At 35.1% G+C, this 22898-nt stretch overlaps 1 protein-coding gene across 5 annotated transcripts in view; it reads left to right on the forward strand.

Moving 5' to 3' along the window:
• The window catches only part of RGS7 (regulator of G protein signaling 7), a 601845-nt gene that overhangs the window by 428566 nt on the left and 150381 nt on the right, over positions 1-22898 (forward strand). For all 5 annotated transcript variants that reach the window (XM_029227539.1, XM_029227543.1, XM_029227541.1 and 2 more), the window contains exon 4: positions 2076-2126. In XM_029227539.1, the coding sequence (XP_029083372.1) occupies positions 2076-2126 (51 nt within the window). The remainder of the gene's footprint in view (positions 1-2075; positions 2127-22898) is intronic.

The following is a 22898-nucleotide window of genomic DNA, read 5'->3' on the forward strand; positions in this document are numbered from 1 at the left end:
TGTCTCTACCTCTCTCAACTGGGAGTTAAGGTCTTGCTGTCATAGATGCATAATAGATGAGTATGGTGAACTGGATGTACATTTGACAATAAAATAATTCATAATGTGTTGAAACCATACATACATTGGGTGATCACACAACAATAAAACCACTATAATGATAATGACAGGCAATCACATTGGCTCTTTTACAGTGAACTGAGACCACCACTGTGACAGAAATACCCAAAGCTAGGCCAGGAAAATAAGTTTCTTGTTTCCTGAATTAAATGTAATTTCAAATTAGACTGCTTTGTATTTCTTTCTGTTCGGGAAAGGGTGGGGGGAGAGGGAGAAAGAGGGAGAGAGAAGAAAATTTTTTTAAAATAACACTTTTCTGAAGGTATTTTAAAATCACTTTTCACATTAAGAAAAAATTATAGTCCTGGAACCAATATTTGGCTCTCTTCAAGAGTAGAAATTTTCCAGTGGCTGCTCATATATTTTCCCCAAATAGATGCTCAAATGTGAAAAACGAGCAGGGTGCCTGGAGATAGCTAATAATATTTAGGTACCTGGAATTCTACATTGGTCAAGTAACACTACATACACATTTGAAAAACTGAGTTTCCCCTTTTATAAAAGGGAAGGCCATGCCTCAAGATAACTTAGGCTGTAAGTAATAAGTTAAGCACAACATTCTGCAACATCTGTGTTCTTATGAATGGTTTCCCCTCCTTCCTTCCGTCAGAGCTTCCTTAGGATCTAGTTGAAGTCATCCTCTCAAATGCAGTTAAATCAACGGCAGTTGTCAAGGAACAGTTATAAAAGAATACAAGTTAGATTCAATACTTGAAGTTAATATTTTTTAAATGCATGCATATTGAAATTGATGTTGGGTGTAACTGTTTTCATAAGTTTTAGGACATTATTGTCAAGCTTGATGATCAAGTTTATTTTGAAATTAATTTTGAACTATTCTGCTTTAAGCAACTAGAATTATTTGGCCATTGTTAATATCACTCATTTGCCAGGTCTCAGGTGGGTAGGCTACAACTCTACCCAGCCTCCAAGAGAGGTAGAAATGGAATTTCAGTTCACACAAAATTTCATTCATGCAGCCCTGATACAGCTTACTAAGTATATGTAACTATTTACATTACATATTTTTTGCAATTTTATGTAGAAATGAATTATGCTGAGAGCCAAATTAAACAGAAATGAACATCTCAGGTAAATCAGCACCTCTTCCTGAATCTCCCATTTCTGCTCATATTTTCACCATTCCGTTCATTCCTAATGCTCCTGGACTGTAAACTTTGAGTCCTCTTAATTTTCCCACTTGCCAACCCAGACCTAGTCACAAGGCCCTAGAACAAGTCTAATTTTGTTCTAATTCACTTGTACACTGAACTAGCTCAGGGCCTTATCCTTTCAATCTTGGATCACAACCCACTAGAAATGTTGGCTGCCCTGCTTTCCTTTTGACCAGCCTACGGCTCTCCACACACATTGCCAAAGGTGATGGTCAAGGGAAGTTCTGTTGTGTAAATGAATCTTAAGTGTCTTGAAAATAGTGGAAAGACCTTTCAGTCAAAGAAAATAGTATTATAAAGACACAATACTATAACAACACAAATTTGTTGCCAAAAACTGACAACCAATTTGGGTTGGCTTGAGAGTAGATACAGGGACTGGATGGGGAAAACCAGAAATGAGACAGGTATCATCTTATAAAGTATTGATTATGCCATGCTAAGAATTGTGCTTGAAACATAGTGGGCACTCAATAAACATTCATTAAATGAATAAATCAATGAATCACTTTATCCACTACTAGTATATTAAATCTTTATGTTTAAACATTTCATATTTAATAATTGACTAGTTTGCACCTTGGCTCACTGAAGAAAAACAATGTATTCACGGTCTGTTTTCAATACTTCGTATGTGGCTGATCTTTAATCTGTTATTATAACAATTAGAAACATTCCTACTCTTATGAGTGCTAAATGTTGAGTTCTTAAGGTTAACATATATAAATAGATGTTCATATATATGTATATATATGTGTGTTTCTTTTTCTCTTTTTTCAGGGTCAGACATTGTTCAATGGTTAATAAAGAACTTAACCATAGAAGATCCAGGTAAATAAATAATTTTCCCATCGATAAAAGTATTTTCTTTGTGGTTTTAAGAAATATGTTTTTTCAGGGCTAACATGACAAGCAAGCAAACCTGAAAAATTATAATTACATTTTAACTATGTTTTTCCCATTTATACAGATTTTATGGTAGTCAATGTATATTTAACTAAATTTTATTTAGTTTACTTTAAAATTTTTTCAATATATAATGTCCTATTTTATAACATTTGATTCAGGTGATTAGCGACTGTTAGAATGGATGAGCAGTATACATGTCCATAAATAATTATACATATAATTTATAGCAAGTGATTATGAAATAATGAAATTTCTCTTCTGAAAACACATAGAACTAAATCTCATTAATTTATAATTTTGCCTTAACTCCATTTTTGCATGAGGTTTGAAAACAATGTTATTTGTAATTCCAATTTTTTATCATGCCTACATTATGTTTTTAATACCCTTATTGCAGCCATGGACTCATTTATTGTGGTGGACATTTTGTGTATTCTGCAACGCAAAACGAATGTCCACAATTTGAGAACAGTTTCTACCAGCACACGTCTTCATTGCCTAGAACATATTCTGAATTGTGAGGAATTTAATGACTTTAAAGAAATATCATGTAAAAGCCTTCATGTGTGGCAAATATTTCACATCACTGAAATAAAAGTGAGATTATTTTGTTGAGAGAAGATGCTGAAAAAAAACAAAAGAAAATAACATAAAAATTGGGATTACAGTGACAGAATGACATAATAGAGAAAGATGGCAATACACTAACTACACAGACACTATTCCTTCAATTAAAAAAAAAAAATTGATACAGCTTTTACTCCTGCTTCTGGTGATTACCACCTTAGAATGATTTAGAAATAATAGTACATGGAGATGCAAAGTTTTTATTTTTACTCATTTTGAGCTAACTTTATAAGGCCGTGCCACCAGAAAATATACTTCTAATTCTGTAAAAAATGTCTGTGTACATCCCCTGATCACTTGGTATATGATCTTTTAAAATACTTATTCTATCACGTTAAACAGGAATAAAACAAGTAAGTAAAGATGAAGCAGCTACTGCCAGCATCAAATTATTACTAGGTGAAAAAAGGAGATAATTATTGAGAAAGGAAGCCACGGTCTTGACAGTTTTACCTTTCAGCCTCAGCTCAGTGCCATTCCTGACTTTATAAACTGTAGCACCAGACAAAAGACTCCAGTGCTAAGAAAACACTGGCACAGTCACAGAAAACCAGGGAAGTACTGATTTGCAAAGAATATCATTTCTCAAAAGGTGAAGTAGATACAAAAGAGTAGTTCTTTTGCAAATTAAGACTGAAAGTGTACTTCAGTAATAGTCTGAGAAGCAGGGAAAATATACAGGTATAATATGCTAGTAAGAAACACTCGTTTATAATTTATATAAGAAATATCATTTTAGCTATAATGTATATGAAAAACTGATTTTATTTGCTTGTTCAACCGTTTAAGGAAGTTATAACTCTTCATTAGAAGGTATATAAAAAGATAAAATCAATTATATCTGGGAAAGAACATTCATGATTTTCAGTCATATTTATGACAGGCTGAAAAATTAGTTTTTGGTTGGTTGGTATGGAGTGAAAAATTCTGTGCTGGATTTTAAGAAGCACTGATGATTGTTCTGAAGATATAACAGATTTTGCACACAGAGAATGAATCAATCTGGGAGACGATTCTAGTTAAATACGATCAAGAATGTAGCTGACATCTACTTTGGTGGTTGCATGATTAATTTAATCATACCATTTTAGAACTGCTCATGAAGAGATAAGTAGTTATTATAAAGCTAGGTCTAATTTTAACTTCATAAATTATCTGAAGATATTTAAATATAAAAGAGAAACCCATGCCAGGCTTCTATGTTGTGCTTATTTGGTGGTCAAGTGGTTGTTTGAAGAACTCTAGGGATCATTTGAAGTTCTAGATCAATAATTTGTTGAAAGAGAATTTTGTGGCAAGTTGAAAGAAAAGACTAACGCTTTGGTATGGGAGCAGGTTCTGGTGATCCATTTAGAGATGGGGAGAGGATTGCATGATCTTCAGGGACTTCTGAGGGAAAGGGTTGCATAATCCAACACCAGTATATATTTACATATACATACCAAATTTTCCTTTTACATTCATTCAACGATGGACAATTAGGTTGCTTCCATATCCTGGCTATTGTAAATGATGCTGCAATGAACATTGGGGTGCAAATATCTTTTTGAGTTAGTGTTTTTGTTTCCTTTGGATAAATTCCCACAAGGGGAATTGCTGAATCATATGGTAGTAAAATTTTTTATTTATTTATTTATTTTTGCGGTATGCGGGCCTCTCACTGTTGTGGCCTCTCCCGTTGCGGAGCACAGGCTCCGGACGCACAGGCTCAGCGGCCATGGCTCATGGGCCCAGCCTTTCCGCGGCATGTGGGATCTTCCCGGACCGGGGCACAAACCCGTGTCCCCTGCATCGGCAGGCGGACTCTCAACCACTGCACCACCAGGGAAGCCCTATTTTTAATTTTTTGAGGAACTTCCATAATGTTTTTCATAGTGTCTGCATCAGTTAACACCAACAGTGCACAATGGTTTCCTTTTCTCCACAACCTTGCCAACATTTCTTATTTATTATCTTTTTGCTAATAGCCATTCTGACAGGTGTGAGGTGATATCTCATTGTGTTTTTGATTTACATTTCCCTGATGATTGGTGATGTTGAGCATCTTTTTCAAGTACCTGTTGTGGACATCTGTATGTCTTCTTGGAAAAATGACTATTCAGATCATCTGCTCATTTTTAATCAGATTTTTTGTTATTGAATCCTTTATATATTTTGAATATTAACACTTGCCAGATATATGATTTGCAAATATCTTCTCCCATTCAGTATGTTGCCTTTGCATTTTGATGATGGTTTCCTTCACTGAGCAAAAGATTTTTAGTTTGATCTAGTCCCATTTGTTTATTTTTACTTTTGTGTCCCTTACCTTTGGGGTCAGGTCCACCAAAACATCACTGAGATCTATGTCAGTGAGTTTACCACCTATGTTTTCTTCTAGGAATTTTATGATTCCTGGTCTTACACTCAAGTCTTTAATCCATTTTGAATTAGTTTTTATGTACGGTATAAGACAGTAATCTAGTTTTGCTCTTTCACATGTGGCTGTCTAGTTTCTCCAACACCATTTATGACATTTCATGACAGCAAAATAATGTCATTTCTTTCTTTTATGTGTTTGGCTCCTTGGTAGTAAATTAATTGACCATATATTTGTGGGTTTATTTATGGACTGTCAATTCTGTTCCATTGATCTCTGTGTCTGTTTTTGTGTCAATACCATACTGTTTTGATTAATATGGCTTTGTGGTATAGTTTGAAATTAGGACGCTCGATACCTAAGGTTTTGTTCATTGTTCTCAAGCTTGTTTTTGCTATTTGGGATCCTTTGTGGTTCCATACAAATTTTAGAAGTATTTGTTCTAGTTCTACAAAATATGTCTTTGGAATTTTTATAAGGATTTCATTGAATCTGTAGATTGCTTTGGCTATTAGGGGCATTTTAACAATATTAATTCTTCCAATTCATGAGCATGGAATATCTTTCCATTTATTTGTGTCTTTAGTTTCTTTCCTCAGTGTCTTATAGTTCTCAGTGTACAGGTATTTCAGTTCCTTGGTTAAATTTATTCCTACATATTTTAATTTTTTTGATGCAATTGAAAATGGGATTGTTTTCTTCATTTATCTTTCTGATAGTTTGTTAGTAGTGTATAGAAACACAACAGATTTCTGTATATTAATTCTTTATCCTGAAACCTTACAGAATTCATTTATTAGTTCTAATTGTTTTTTGTGTAGTCTTAGGATTTTCTATATATAGTATCATGTAAACTGAAAACAGTGACAGTTTTACTTCTTCCTATCCAATTTGGATGCCTTTTATTTATTTTTCTTGCCTAACTGCTGTGGCTAGGACTTCAATACAATGTTGAATAAAAGTGGCAAGAGTAGACATCCTTGTCTTGTTCCTGATCTTAGAGGAAAAGTTTTCAGCTTTTCTCTGTTCAGTATGATGTTAATTGTGGGTTTGTCATATATGACCTTTATTATGTTGAGGTATATTCCCTCAATATGCCCTTACTTGAGCATTTTTGCATAAATTGATGTTGAATTTTGTCAGATGTTTTTCTGCAACTATCAGGATGATCATATGATTTTCTATGTTCACCAAGGATTTTGGATTGTAACTTTCTTTCTTGTGATGACCTTGTCTGATTTTGGTATCAGGGTAATGCCAGCTTTATGAAATGTGTTTGGAAGGTTTCCTTTCTCTTCAATTTTCTGGAATAATTTAAGAAGGATTGATATTAAATTTTTGAATGTTTTGTAGAATTCACCAGTAAAATCTACTGGTCATGGGCTTTTGTTTGTTGGGAGATTTTTAAATTACTGTTTTAATTTCCCTACTAGTAATCAGTCTATTAAGATTTTCTATTTCTTCATGATTCAGTCTTAGAAGATTGTATATTTCTAAAAATTTATCCATTTCTTCTAGACTGTCCAATTTGTTTACACATACTTTTTTGTAGCAGTCCTTATGATTCTTTATTTTTCTGTGGTATCAGTTTTAAATTCTCCTTTTTAATCTCTGATTTTGTTTGAGTCCTCTCTCTTTTTTTCGTGGTTAGTCTAGCTACTTTGTTGATTTTATCTTTTCAAAAACCAGCTCCTTGTTTCATTGGTGTTTTCTATGGTTGTTTTTAATCTCTACTTCACTTATTTCCACTCTGACCTTTATTATTTCATGTATTCTACTAATTTTACCTTTGTTCTTTTTATAGTTCCTTTAGGTGTAAAGTCAGATTGTTTATTTGAGATATTATTGTTATGAGGTAGGAGTGTATTGCTATGAAATTCTCTCTTTGAACTGATTTTCTGCATCCCATAGACTTTGCTATGTCATATTTATGTTCTCATTTCTCTTTAGGTATTTTTTTTTTCTTCTTTTGATTTCTTTGATTATCCATTGATACTTTGGTATCAATTTTATTTAATTAGATTTAATTATAGATTTTATTTAATCGCCATTTTTTGTGTTTTTTCTCTTTATTTCCTTGTGATTGTTTTCTAGTTTCATACAATTATGGTAAAAGAAAATACTTGACATAATTTCAATCTTCTTGAATTACTTGAGACTTGCTTTGCAATCTAACATGTGATCTATCCTGGATATTGTTCCATATGCACTTGAGAAGAATATGTATTCTGCTGCTTTGAGATGAAACATATGTATCAGAATGTATATATCTCTTAAGTATATGATGTAAATGTGTCATTTACGTCCACTGTTTCCTTATTTTGTCTAGATGATCTATGCATTGATTTAAGTAGGGTGTTAAAGTCTCCTACTATTGTTGTATTGCTTTCAAGTTTTCAACTTAAGTCCATTAATATTTGCTTTATATATCTTGGTGCTCCTCTGTTGGGTTCATATACATTTATAAAGGTTATATCTTCTTGCTGAATTGACCTCTTTATCATTATGAATGTTCTTCTTTGTCTTTTATTATAGTTTTTGTTTAAAGCCTATTTTGTCTGATATGAGTATAGCTACTCTTGCTTTCTTTTCATTTCCATATGCATGGAATATCTTTTTCCATCCCTTCACTGTAAGTCCATGTGTGTCCTTTCTTCTGAAGTGAGTCTCTTGTAGGCAACATATAGATGGGTCTTGTGTTTTAATCCGTTCAGCTTGTCTGTGTCTTTTGATTATTGAATTTAGTCCATTTACATTAAAGTAAGTAGTGATAATCATGTATTTTGCCATTTTGTTTATTGTTTACTGGCTGTTCTTATAGTTACTCTCAGTTCTTTTCTTTTCCTCTTTATCTCTTCCCTTGTGTTTTGTTGATTTTCTTTAGTATTATGTTGAGATTCTTTTTCTCATTTTCTTTTGTGTATTTACTACAAGTTTTTTTCTTATGGTTATTATGAGGTTCACATATGACAGCCTGTTTAAATGGTAGACTGTTTTAAGTTGGTAGCAACTTAAATGTGAACACATTCCAAACTTTTATCTTTTTACTCTTCCACCCCCCTACCCTGGACAAACGTTTTACTCATGATAACACATTTTACATTATTTATTTTATGCATCCTTTAATTAATTATTATAATTTTAGTTATTTTTACTTGTCTTTTAACCACTATGCTTGCTTTAAAAATGCTTGATCCACTTTCTGTAGTATATATTTATCTATACTGGTGAAATTTTTATTTTCATATGTTTCTTATTATTAATTAGTGCCTTTTCTTTTCACTTTAAATAAGTCTTTATAATATTTCTTGTAGGGATGGTTTAGTGGTGATGAACTCCTTTTGTTTTTGTCTATCTGGGGAAATCTTGACTTCTTTTTCAATTCTGTGTGATATTCTTGGTTGGAAGTATTTTCCCTTAAGCACTCTGAATATGTCATCCACCCCCTTCTGGCCTGTAGTTTCTGCTGAAAAATCTGTGATAGCCTTATGTGGTTTCTTTTCATATGTAACAAGTTGTTATTCTCTTGCTGCTTTTAGGATACTCTTTTTATCCTTAAACTTTACAATTTTAATTATAATGTGTGTCTCTTTGAGTTCATCTTATTTGGAACTCTCTGGGCTTCCTGGACCTGGATGTCTATTTCTTTTCCCAGATTAGGGAAATTTTCAGCTACTGTTTCTTCAAATAATTTTTCTGGCTCTTTCTCTCTTCTCATTCTAGGACCCCTATAATGCATATATTTCATTTGATGTTGTTCCAAAGCTCTATTAATATTTCTTCACTTTTTAAAATTCTTTTTTCATTTTTCTACTCTTGTCTGTGTTAGTTCCATTGTTTTGTCTTTCAGCTCACCAAATTGTTCTTCTACATCATGCAGTCTGCTGTTGATCCCATCTAGTGTATTTTTAATTATGTCATAACTTCTATTTGGTACTTTTTAATATTTTCTGTCTCTTTGTTGAACTTCTCACTGTGTGTATTTATTCTGCTTCCAGTTTCAGTGAGCATCTTTATCTTGCTCTTTCAATTGGGACATACTCCAATATCTCTTTATTTTGCCTAGTTTTCTTTGTTTGTTTCTATCTAATAGGTATATCAGCTATCTCTCCCAGTCTTGAAGGAGTGGCCTTATTTAGGTGATGTCTCCTGGGACTCAGAAGTACAATTCTGCCTGGCCACCAGATCCAGGAGTTCAAGGGGTCTCCCCTATGTGTGCTGCATGCACCCTACTGTTGTGGTGGAATCCTGGCTGCTGTGTGGCACTGGTGGATGAGTCTGGATCCCAGGTTAGCTGCTGGGAGCAGCTGCCAAAGGGCACTGGTAGATGGGGCTATTGCTAATCCAGCAGGGCTCTTAGTGAGGCATGCCCACTGGTGCTAACAGATGGACAATTCCAAAATGGCACCCTCTAGTGCCAGTATTAGCAAGGTAACCAGCAATCACATAAATGGCTCAAATCAGTGATTCATTTCCAGGGGGGTATTTCACCTGGTTCCTGTCTCTGTGGCAGATGCTTCAAGGTTAGTAAGTGGGTATCCTATACCTATGATCTGTGTACTTTATTTTAAATTGAAGTATAGTTGATTTACAATGTTGAGTTAGTTTCAGGTATACAGCAAAGCGATTGAGTTATATATATATATACATATATTCTTCTGCAGATTCGTTTTCATTATATATTATTACAAGATATCAAATATAGTTCCCCGTGCAATACAGTAGGTCCTTGTTGTTTATCAATTTTATATATAGTAGTGTGCATCTGTTAAGCCCAAACACCTAATTTATCCCTTCCTCCCCCTGCCTTCCCCTTTGGTAACCATAAGTTTATTTTCTATGTCTGTGAATCTTTTCCTGTTTTGTAAATAAGTTCATTTGTATCATTTTTTTAGATTCCATGTATAAGTGATATCCTATGATATTTGTCTTTCTCTGTCTAACTTATTGGGATAATCTCTAGTTCCATCCAAGTTACTGCAAATGACATTTTATTCATTTTTATGACTAATATTCCATTGTATAAATACCACCTATTCTTTATCCATTTATTTATCTGTCAATGGACACTTAGGTTGCTCCATGTCTTGGCTGTTGTAAATAGTACTTCTATGAACATTTGAGTGCTTGTATCTTTTCAAATTAGAGTTTTCATCTTTTCCGGATATATCCCCAGGAGTCAGATTGCTGGATCATATGGTAGCTCTATTTTTAGTTATTTTAAGGAACCTCCATTTAGTTATTTTAAGGAACCTCCGTTCTCTATAGTGGATGCACCAGTTTACATTCCCCCAAAGAGTGTAGGAGGACTCCCTTATCTACAACCCCCCTCTAGCATTTGTTTGTAGACTTTTGATGTTGGCCATTGTGACTGGTATGAGGTAATTTTGATCATTGTAGTTTGATCATCATTGTAGTTTTGATTTGCATTTCTCTAATAACTAGAGATGTTGAACATCTTTACATGTGCCTTCTGGCCATCTGTATGTCCTCTTTGGAGAAATGTCTATTTAGGTCTTCTGCCCATTTTTTGATTGGATTGTTCTATTTTTTAATATTGAGCTATATGAGCTATTTGTATATTTTGGAAATTAATCCCTTGCCAGTTGCATCATTTACAGATATTTTCTCCCATTCCATAGGTTCTCTTTTCATTTTGTGTATGGTTTCTTGGCTGTGCAAAAGCTTTTAAGTTTAATTAGATTCCGTTTGTTTATTTTTGCTTTTATTTCCATTACTCGAGGAGATGGATCAAAAAAAATATTGCTGCTTTATGTCAAAGAGTGTTCTGTGTTTTCCTCCAGGAATTTTATCTTATCCAAACTTACATTTAGGTCTTTAATCCATTTTTAGTTTATATTTTTGTATATGGTGTTAGCTAATGTTCTAACTTCATTCTTTTACATCTAGCTTCCCAGTTTTCCCAGCACCACTTATTCAAGAGACTTTTTTCCATTGTTTGTTCTTGCCTCCTTTTTCATAGATTAGTTGACCATAGCTGCATGGGTTTATTTCTGGGCTTTCTATCCTGTTCCATTGATCTGTGTGTCTGTTTTTGTGTCAGTACCATACTCTTGAATACTGTAGCTTTATAGTAGATTCTGAAATCAGGGAACATGATTACTCCATTTCCATTCTGCTTTCTCAAGATTTTTGGCTATCTGAGGCCTTTTGTGTTTCCATACAAATTTTAAAATTATTTTTCTAGTTCTGTGAAAATGCCCATTGGTAACTTGATAGGGATTGCCTTGAATTTGTAGATTGCCTTGGGTAGTATGGTCATTTTAACAATATCGATTCTCCCACTCCAAGAATACCACCATATATCATTCCACCTGTTTGTGTTGTCTTCAGTTTCTTTCATCAGCATCTTCTAGTTTTCAGAGTATAAGTCTTTTTCCTCCTTAGATAGGTTTATTCCTATGTATTTTATTCTTTTGGATGTGATGATAAATGGGATTGTTTCCCTAATTTCTCTTTCTCATATTTCGTTGTTGGTGTATAGAAATGGAAGAGATTTCTGTATATTGATTTTGTGTCGTGCAACTTTATTGAATTCATTGATGAGCTCTAGTAGTTTTGGTGGCATCTTTAGGCTTTTCAATGTATAGTATCATGTCATCTGCAAACAGTGACAGTTTAACTTCTTCCTTTCAAACTTGGATTCCTTTTATTTCTTTTTCTTGTCTGCTTGCTGTGGCTAGGACTTCCAAAATTATGTTGAGTAAAAGTGGTGGAAGCAGGCATCCTTGTCTTGTACCTGACCTTAGAAGAAATGCTTTCAGATTTTCACCATTGAGTATGATGTTAGGTATGGGTTGTCATATGTGGCCTTTATTATGTTGAGGTACATTCCTTCTATGCCCACTTTCTGGAAAGTGTTTATCATAGATGCTGTTGAATTTTGTCAGAAGCTTTTCCTGCAGCTATAGAGATGACCATACGGTTTTAATTCTTCAATTTGTTAATGTGATGTATCTCATTGACTGATTTGCAGATATTGAAAAATCCTTACATCTTTGGTATAAATCCCACTTGACCATGTTGTATGACCATTTTAATGTATTGTTGGATTGAGTTTGCTAGTATTTTGTTGAGGAGTTTTGCATCTATGTTCGTCAGTGATATTGGCCTGTAATTTTCCTTTTTTTGCAATATCTTTGTCTGGTTTTGCTATCAGGGTTATGCTGGCTTCATAGAATGAGTTTGGAAGTGTTCTCTCCTCTGCAATTTTTTGGAATACTTTCATAAGGATAGGTGTTAACTCTTCTTTAAATGTTTTGTAGAATTCACCTGTGAAGCCATCTGGTCCTGAACTTCTGTTTGTTGAAAATTTTTAAATTACTGATTCAATTTTAGTACTGGTAATTTGTCAGTTAATATTTTCTATTTCTTCCTGGTTCAGTCTTAAGAGATTGTCCCTTTTTAAGAATTTGTCCATTTCTTCTTGGTTGTCCATTTTATTGGCATATAGTTGCTCATAGTAGTCTCATGATCCTTTATATTTCTGTGATGTCACTTGTAACTTCTTTTTTATTTCTGATTTTATTGATTTGCACCCTCTTCTATTTTTTCTTGTTGAGTCTGGCTAAAGGATTATCAATTTTGTTTATCTGGTTAAAGAACTAAAGCTTTGAGTTTCATTGATCTTTTCTATTGTTTTCTTCATCTCTATTTCATTTATTTCTGCTCTGATCTTTATTTCTTTCCTTCTACTAACTTTGGGTTATGTTTGTTCTCCTTTCTCTGCTTGCTTTAGGTATAAAGTTAAGTTGTTTGAGATTTTTTCTTGTTACCTGATGTAAAACTGTATTGATCTAAAATTCCCTCTTAGAACTGCCTTTGCTATGTCCCATAGGTTTTGGATCATCGTGTTTTCGTTTCCATTTGTCTCTAGGTATTTTTTGATTTCCTCTTTGATTTCTCCAGTGATTCCTTGGTTGGTTAGTAGCACATTGTTTAGCCTCCACACATTTGTGTTTTCTGCCTTGTTTTCCTTGTGGTTGATTTTTAGTCTCATAGCATTTTGGTCAGAAAATATGATTGATATAATTTCAATTTTCTAAGGCTTGTTTTGTGGCCTAGCATTTAATCTACTCTAGAGAATGTTCCATGTGAACTTGAAAACAATGTGTATTCTCTGCTTTTGGGTGGAAATCTCTCTATATATCAATTAAGTTCATTTGGTCTAATGTGTCATTTACGGCCTGTATTTCCTTATTGATTTTCCACCTGGATTTCCAGTCCATTGTTGTAAGTGGGGTGTTAAAGTCCCCTAAAACAGTAAGCTTTACTGTTGTTTTATCCTTTTATGTCTGTTAATTTTTGCCTTATATATTGAGATGCTCCCATGTTGGGTGCATATATATTTACAATTTTTATATCTCCTTCTTGCATTGATCACTTGATCATTATATAGTATCCTTCTTTGTCTCTTGTAACAGTCTTTATTTTAAAGTCTATTTTATTCAAAATAAATATTGCTACTCTGGCTTTCTTTTCATTTCCACTTGTGTGGAATACCTTTTTCCATATCCTCACTTTCAGTCTGTATGTATCTCTAGTTCTGAAGTAAGTCTTTTGGAGGCAGCATATATATAGGTCTTTTTTCTTCATTCAACCACTCTATGTCTTTTGGTTGTAACATTTATTTAATTTACATTTATGGTAATTATTGGTATTCCCTCCCCCTTTTTTTTCTTCCCTTATGATGTGATGACTATCTTAGTGTTATGTTGGGATTCATTTTTCTTTTTTGTGTATATATCTGTTATAGATTTTTTGGTTTGCAGTTACTGTGAGGTTTTTGTATAGCAGTCTCCCTCTTTCTCCCTCTCTCTCTCTCTCTCTCTCTCTCTCTATATATATATATATATATATATATACATATATATAGTATATATATATATGTGTGTGTGTACATATATTATATTATGTATATATGAATTATTGTTTTAAGTTGCTGATCTCTTAATTTCAAATGCATTTTAAAAAGCCTGCATTTGTACTCTCTTCCCCTCACAATTTCTGTTTTTAATATAATATTTTACCTCTAATTGTTTTCTGTATCCCTTAACTGCTTATTGTGGTTACAGATGATTTTACTACTTTCATCTGTTAACTTCCCTACTAGTTTTGTTTGTGGATGATTTATTACTTTTCCTGTATGTTTGCCTTTGTCAGTGAGCTCTTTCATTTTGTAATTTTATTGTTTCTAGTTGTGGCCTTTTCTTTTTCACCTAGAGAAGTTCCTTTAACATTCGTTGTAATGCCAGTTTGGTGGTGCTGAATTCTTTTAGCTTCTGCTTGTTTGTAATGCTTTGATTTCTCCCTCAAATCTGAATGAGAGCCTTGCTTGGTAGAGTATTCTTGGTTATAGTTTTTTTTCCTTTCACCACATTAAATATATCATACCACTCCCTCCTGGCCTGCAGAGTTTCTGTTGAAAAATCAGCACATAGCTTTATGTGAGTTCCCTATTATGTTATTTGTTGCTTTTCTCTTGTTACCTTTAATATGCTCTCTTTATCTTTAATTTTTGTCATTTTGATTACAATGTGTCTTTGTGTGTTCCTTTTTGGATGAATTCTGTATGGGACTCTATGCACTTCCTGTACTTGGGTGACTGTTTCCTTTCCCATGTTGGGGAGGTTTTCAGCTATTATCTCTTCAAATGTTTTCTAGTGCCCTTTCTCTCTTCTCCCTCTGAGACCCCTATAATGTGAATATAAGTGTGCTTGATGGTGTCCCAGAGGTCTCTTAAACTGTCCTTGTTTGTTTTCATTCTTAATTGTTTTTTTCTGTTCAATGGCAGTGATTTCAACTACTCTGTCTTCCAGGTTACTGATCTGTGCTTTTATATCATTTAGTCTACTATTGATTCCTTCTAGCATATTTTTCATTTCAGTTATTGTATTCTTCATCTCTGTTTGGCTCTTCTTTAAATTTTATAACTCTTTGTTAAAAATTCTGACTCCTTGCTCTGTGCATCCATTCTCCTCCCTAGTTTTTTGCTCATCTTACAATCATGACTCTCAAGTCTTTCTCAGGTAGATTGCCTGTCTTCACTTCACTTAGTTCTTCTGGGGTTTTATCTTGTTCCTTTGTCTGGAACATATTCCTCTGCTGCCTCATTTTGTCTAAGTCCCTATTTGTATTTTTATGTTTTAGGTTATTTCTGTTTCTCAACCTTGGAGAAGTGGCCTTCTCTAGGAGACATCCTATGTGTCCCAGCAGTGCACTTCCCTCTTGTCACCCCAGCTGTATGCTCTAGGGCTTCCCCCAAAGAGGGCTGCATGGGTTCTTCTGTTGTTGTGGGCTGACTTATATGGGTGGTCTGGTAGGCTTTACTGGCCCCTAGTCCAGTTGGTTGGAAGGTCCTACCTTGTGTGGATGTTGCTGGCTGCTGTTTAATGGTGCCTTGTCATGAGGCGGCTGGTTGCAGAACCCTAAGACACCCCGGGGCTAGTGCTGGCTCACTGGTGGGTGGAGTCTAGGTTGTGCAGGGGCTGTTGCCCACACACTGGCATGTGAAGCCAGATCCTGGGGTTAGTGCAGGACTACTAGCAGGCAGAGTTGTTTCTTGGAGCCTGGCTGCATGGCCCATGGATCCCATAGCTCATTTTAGATTGTTGGTGAGGGAAGGCTAGTTCCTGACACAGTTATGTATGTGGTGCAAGGTGTCCTGAAAATTGTGTTGGCCTACTAGTGGGCAGGGCCAGGGCCCAGCTGGCCACAGTGTAAGGTCTGGCTTGCTGTTGGCGGTCTTATTCCACAGGCTGTGGGATACTGGTTTTCCTGGTTCTGGCATCTGCCCCCTAGTGAGTGAGGCTGGTCTAGAGGCTAGTGCAAGCTTCCTGGAGGGCAGGGCCGGTGCCTACTCACTATTGTGTGGAGGTGGGTCTTGGCCCTCTAGTGGGTAGGCTGTGTCTAGGCGCATGTCTAGAGGTGACTCTGGGCTCAGGAAGTCTTTAGGCAGCCTGTTTGCTGATGGGTCCATACCAGGTTAGTTGTTTGGCCTGAGGCATCCCAGCATTGGAGCCTACAGGGTTTGGGTGGGGCCAGGTCTTGGTGCTAATGATCCAGCAGTGTTCACATATTTGGATGTTTCTCAATATGCCTGCCACTTGTGTCTTTGTTCCCAAGATTCCCCACCTCTCCAAGAGACTCTCCAAGTCCAGAAGGTAAGTCTGGCCCAGGCTCCTACCAAGTTACTGCTTTTGCCCTTGGTCCCGGTGTGGGTAGGGTTTTGTGTGCTCCCTTTTAAGAGTGAAGACTCTTAAAGACTCTTTTAAGACTCTTTTAAGACTCTTTTAAGAGTGAAGACCCTAGTCATGTGGGCTCTGTAATTAAGCCCTGCTGGCCTTCAGAGCCAAATACTGTGTGGTTTCTTCTTCTTGATTCTGGAACCCCAGGCTGGGGAGTCTCATGTGAGGTTTAGTACTCTCACTCCTGTGGGACAGCCTCAGCAATATAATTATTCTACAGTTTGTGGGTCTCCCCCCTCCCTAGGGGATATGGGATTTAATTATATTGTGAGTCCACCCCTCCTACCTGTATCATTGTGGTTCCTTCTTTATGTCTTAGTTGTAGAAGATCTTTTCTGGTAGGTTCCAGTGTTCTTCATTGATGGCTGTTCTACAGATAGTTGTGATTTTGTTGTGCTCATGAGAGGAGTGAGAGTTTGTACATATGAAAATTATTAATTTATATATGCTAATTGTATGTATCACTACATTACTAACTTTTACTTTTGTTAATATTTTTGTATTTGTAATTTATTTTAAAACTAGAATACTTCTTCCAGCAGGTTTTCCGGATTATATGTGGTTGCGGTTGAGTACCTGAGCCCTTGCATATGTGTCAGTAACTTTTGTTGCCTGTGTGTATGCTGACAACATGGCTAGATATAGAGTACATGAGATAAACTTTCATTTTTAAAACACTGTAGATATTAATTCATTGCTGTTATGCATTCAATATGCTGTTTTTCCCCTGCCAGTATTCTTACCATAATGTCTTCCCTCTCTTTGAAACTCAAAATACAGGTACACAGTTCCTAGTTGTTTATACTTTTCTTTTCTTTTCTTTTTTGGTGTATTTATATTATGTGCTGAATCATTTAAGTTGATTTAGGTTTTCTTAAGATGAAGAAAATTGTTTTTTCCTTTTCTGTTATTAAACTTCATATTTTTAGTTTTTAAAATGTGACTACTATTTTGTGCTTTTCTGAGAATTGAAATATATACATACAAATAAATTAAGCAGTTAATACTGCATCTAGTTGCTCAGAACATGTTAACAATTATAGTTAGTTTTATATTCATTGTTGTTGTTATATCTAATTATTTTCCTGTTTATTTGTTCTGGTTTATTCTTTTGAAACATTTACTGGTATATTTCACTCCATTCTATGCTGCAATTTTTTTCATTATTTTCCTAGCTTTTCACCTTTCTTCTCCATCTAGCTTAACTTATTTTGTACATTACATGATTTCTTTTAATTTTCTTCACTGGCAATTCAGCTCTTTATTGCTGCTAATAGAAAATAAATATATTATGGTACTTTAAATTTTTATTATTTTTCTTATTTTCTCTAGTTCTTTATTTATTTTTACCTGCCCTTTTGCAAGTTCCCTACTAATCACAGTGTGCTGTCTTATTAGTTATCTTTTATCTCTTCTTATATTACATCAGTGCTGTTCACTTTTTACATTATAATTGCATAGAAAATACTGTCATAATTTTACTTCTTGTCATTTTATGTCTTAGAAGTGTTTGTGGGTTTGTTTCTTGAATTGTTTTCCCATTTATTCTCCTCAAACATAAAATATTCTACATAGGACTGACATTTAGTTATTGATAGGGTGGATGGATTGTCCTTAGAAAACTCAGTGCCATAGTTTCCCTTTTTTTCAGCTGGAGCTTCAGTGCTGGTAATATTAATTTGCCTTAATAGGTTAGCTTTCTTTTGATAGACTGAGTCATGTGGTGAAGGAGCTGGAACTGTGGAAACCCTTATATCAGGACTTCATCATGATATTATAACTGTCTCTGAGTGTAATGAACCCATTTCACTGGGTTATATTCTCTCCCTATATTCTGCTTTGTCAATTGCCCAGCTGCCTGCAAGCTGTGGCCTTTCCAGATTTCTGTGGTATTTGTTCTCCACTGTGGTAGAGAAAAGCAGTCCAAACATTTTACTGTTGTTATAGCCCCACTTCGGCTGCTTTTGGGTACTGTTGATCTACTTGAATGAACAGGATCCAAAATAGTGTGCTCTGTTCTCTTCTGTGTTCTGCCCTTCCCATGCAGATTTTGGGGTTTTATTAGTGATCTTCCAAAGTCTTCTCAGTGCTGTGGTGCTTTCTTAGGAGGTGTTGCAATCTGGTCCAATATACATTATATTCTTAGACTTTGGGGGTGTATGTTTTGCCACCCTTCCCTAATTTTTAATGCTGATGCAGGTTTCTATTTTTGTAGTTTTTTGCTGCTGAGTTGATAGTTATAAACTTTGCTTATGTTGCCATGGTGCTGGAAGTTAATGATTTTATTAATACTTTTCAACTCTATTTCTTAGAACGTAGAATATATATGCAAATGCAAAGCACAGAATAAATTGCATTAGCCTTAGAGTTTCTTAGAACGTAGAATATATATGCAAATGCAAAGCAGAATAAATGGCATTAGCCTTAGAGTTAGAGCTTAGCTGATAGACTAAATGAAATGGTACTTTGATTTCATAGAAAGAGAAATTGATAGGGTAGGAGTGTGAGAGGAAGAATTTAGCCCTTGGTGAACATCTTTTCTCACTGGCATCCACTGGAAAGCATATTGTACACTACCAATGTCTTCAGTTGGTGATTCAGTCAGTGGCTTGCATGTTGTTTCTTATTCCCATTGACAAGGTCTCTTCCTTTCTTTGACAATATTTGCTTTACCAGGCTTAGTTCGGGATCACAAGAAGTGATCCTGCCTCAAACTGGGAAAGTGTGCTGTGCTTCCTAAGGCCTTGTGGCATATTTCTGTTTTACTGCCAGCTGCATGAAAATAATTCTGCTGCTCTCCTACCATTCTGAAGTATGGGGTTCTTTGAGTTGTCTGAGGTCCTCTCTGCCTGGACAAACCATACAGTCCTTGCAGTATGATCCTTCTGGGTCACCAAGTCTCTATTTAGGAAAAGAAACAGGTGGTCTCTGCTCTTGGGTAAAGGTATTAACCTTGTGCTTGTTCTTTTCCCCATTGTTTGAAATAGTATTCTATCATATCAATTAGGTTTTGCTGTGTATCAAACCACCCCAAAATTTAGTGGCTTAGAACAAACAGCTATTTTATTTAGCTCATGATTCTGTGGATTGGCTGGACCAGAGTTTACTTGGTTGATTCCTGCTGGACTTTCTGATGGACTGTAGCTAGCTGGTGGGTGGATGATCTAGGATTTTGGGCATATTTGGTATTTGGTAGGCTGTCAGCCAGGTGCATCTCATTCTCTCATCCTTCAACCTGCTAGCACTGGCTTTTTACCATGGTGTTTTCTGGGTTCCAAATACAACACAAGCTTCTGCTAGTGTCACATTTTCTATTGCTTCATTTGCCAAGCAAGTGCCATGGCCAAGAACAGAGCCAGTGTAGGAAGGTACATTCAAAAACATGGATGCAGAAGAGTGCAAACAAATTGGGGCAATTACTACAAAAATCTTCCACATCTGTATTTCTTCTGCCTTTCAGGTCTGCCCTCCTATGGTATGTCCTACTAGCTTTTGACTTGGAGTTGCAAAATTCATCCTCCAGAACCTGTTCATTTTTTCTTAGTAAATATGCTTTATGTCCAATATCATATCATACTAATTATAGATGTGATTTGAGTGAATTTATCAAAGACAAAGCTTTGGTGAAGTTTGCATCCTTCACAAAATGATTGACAGACATCAATAACTTCTTGATATCACCTTGCTCATTTGTGATCCTTGCTGCCTCTCCCTGGAAGGGTCACTCTTACCAAACTCTTGAAGTGATAATGACCAAGGTGAGTAGTACTTCAGACTAATGAGTAGCTAGGATTTGACATGAGTCTCATTGTGACCCGTGGATATCAAAGAACATTAAATATTTCTATGTTCCCTGAGTGGCAACCTGCTTGCTCTACCTTTCTCCTTCTCTTTGTCAGCCCATGCTTCTTGAGATCCCAGTATTCCTTGAGAGGCATCCTAGAAATGAAGATGGGTAATGGGCTTTGCAGACATGCTTGAATTTGAATCTGTATCTGTACTTACTGTCTATGGAGCATTGGGCAAGTTACTTAATTTCTCTCTTTATTTTTTTCTTTTCTTCTTCTTCAGTAAGATGCTTTTATTACAATGTTTTGTGAAGCTCAAATGAGTCAATATACAAGTGTGCCAAAATCCTGATTTTATTTTTAAATAGGCCAGATTCTTTTAAACTCTGAACATTTGCAAGCACATTTAACTAAATTGAATTCTTTAAAAACATATGCAATTTTTATACTAGCCTTCAAACACAACCTATTCCTTCTCTTCATCATTCAGCTCCCATTGGCTTTCCTTTACAATGAATATTTTCTGAGCATATTTACATTTGATAGCACTCAAGTTTTTGCTTAATTTTATTAGCTTTTATTTTTTATTTTACATGTTGGTCTTGTCGCTTCATTCAAATCTAGAGAACATAATGGCAGAGAACATATATCCCCTCCAGTCATTGACTGAAGTGCCAAGATCAATCAGTTCCCAATTATCACTTGATTTTTTTTTGCTAATGGGAATCCACTGAAGTGATATCAAGTTTATGGTAACTACTGATTTAGTTTGTGATCTCCTAAATAGATGAGAAGTGAGGAGGAAGAAATTTCAAATGAACTTTTCTTCATCTAAACCAAACCCAATATAAAAGAAATGGTTAGGGGGCTTCCCTGGTGGCGCAGTGGTTGAGAGTCCGCCTGCCAATGCAGGGGACACGGGTTCATGCCCCGGTCTGGGAGGATTCCACATGCTGTGGAGTGGCTGGGCCTGTGGGCCTTGGCCGCTGAGCCTGTGCCTCTGGAGCCTGTGCTTCACAGCAGGAGAGGCCACAATGGTGAGAGGCCCACGTACCGCCAAAAAATAAATAAATAAATAAATGGTTTAAAATGCAGACAGAAGAATAAGATTAAGGATAAATATAGATTTATCCAGGATAAAAACTTAATTTTGAATAGTTGCAAAATTTCTTCCTTTAGAAGTATCATCTGTTGTAAAAAAAAAAAAAAACCTGTGAAGATTGAGATTCAGACAAAATTGAGATTCAACCAGATGTTTTGCTTACATATTATCAAACTGGATTGAATATCTTGTCACTGAATTAATTGAATCAACCTATTATGTTCACCATTATACCATCTGTCATCTGCCTCTAAATCCTGCCACAAGTTCTCTAGAAAAAGTGATATAAATTCTGTTAAATATAATAAAACTCTGTTACAAGTGGCCTTAGTATTCTATGGATTTGGTTAGCTTGCCAGTGAAATCAGAATGTATCAGAATTGAGAAAGTGTATAGTATCTCTGTTATCCTTGATAATGTTTACTTGCAAAGCATTTCATGCTTTTTCCATATAGTTTTTAAATAGATCATTTCATTTGAATACCACAAAAATGTCAAGAAGTAGTCATTCAGACATAGTTATTTTACAGTTGGAGAATCCAATTGGAGAATCTCCAATTTTACAATTGGAGAATCAACTGAGAGGAAATTATGACAAAAACCTGTTTAAATACATAGAAACATGTCTTCCAATCTCTACCCTGTGTGTATGCTCCTTTTTGCACAATTATTTCAGACCTAGATTCTACTTTTCCTTAAATGGTTGGCAACCATGAGAAGTGCATAGATCCACCTGACCAGATGTTTCATTATATAGTGTCTTTTGGAATAAAGAAATTGATTTTCTCGGATTTGTTATTGTACTTACCTATTGCATCCTGGCCATACCCTTTGTTAGAGCTATTTCCTATATATTTCAACTCATATGTATTATAGGCAAAATAAAAAGAGATCTTTTCTGTATGCTCTTGTTTCAAACAATAGTCTTACTTGGGTAGTGGGAGGAAAGAAGCATTTAAAACACTCTGCACCTATAAAAATACATATTTTATTGTCCAGTCTACAAGTTATCATGTCAATATGAAATAGATAAAAGTGACCCCTTTATTATTTATTGTTTCAGTGCTAATGAACCAGTATAGGAAAATATTCTTTCTTTCTACAGCATAATTTTAAATTTTGATGATAATATGCAAGAAATCATAGATTGGAGCCATCACACACACCTCTAACAAGATTGATTACTTTGACCTTGTTCAGAATGATAGATATTACCCAAGCATACATCTTGCAAATGTGCCTTTTCTGTTTTAAATAACACTTAAAGAAAGCACTAATAAATTCCTCATATCTTTGAGTACCTGCTCCCAACCCATGTCCCTGCTACTGCAGCCAGAGCTTCATAGTTATTCATATGTACATAGGGAATACTATACGTTGTTCTAATTATTTTCACGTGAGATAAGCAAGAGCCATAGTTTCCTATATGTATTCATTTTAGTGACTTATTAGCTTCTCCTGAGAAGAGAGCAGTAATTCCTTTTTTCATATATTCTATTGGTATCCCAGTTCTTTAAAATACAAATCACGGTATCTTTATATGGAATATAA

This window comes from Monodon monoceros, unplaced genomic scaffold (genome assembly GCF_005190385.1).
Source record: "Monodon monoceros isolate NGI ecotype Baffin Bay Population unplaced genomic scaffold, NGI_Narwhal_1 Super_Scaffold_18, whole genome shotgun sequence".
In the NCBI taxonomy this organism is placed as follows: Eukaryota; Metazoa; Chordata; class Mammalia; order Artiodactyla; family Monodontidae; genus Monodon; species Monodon monoceros.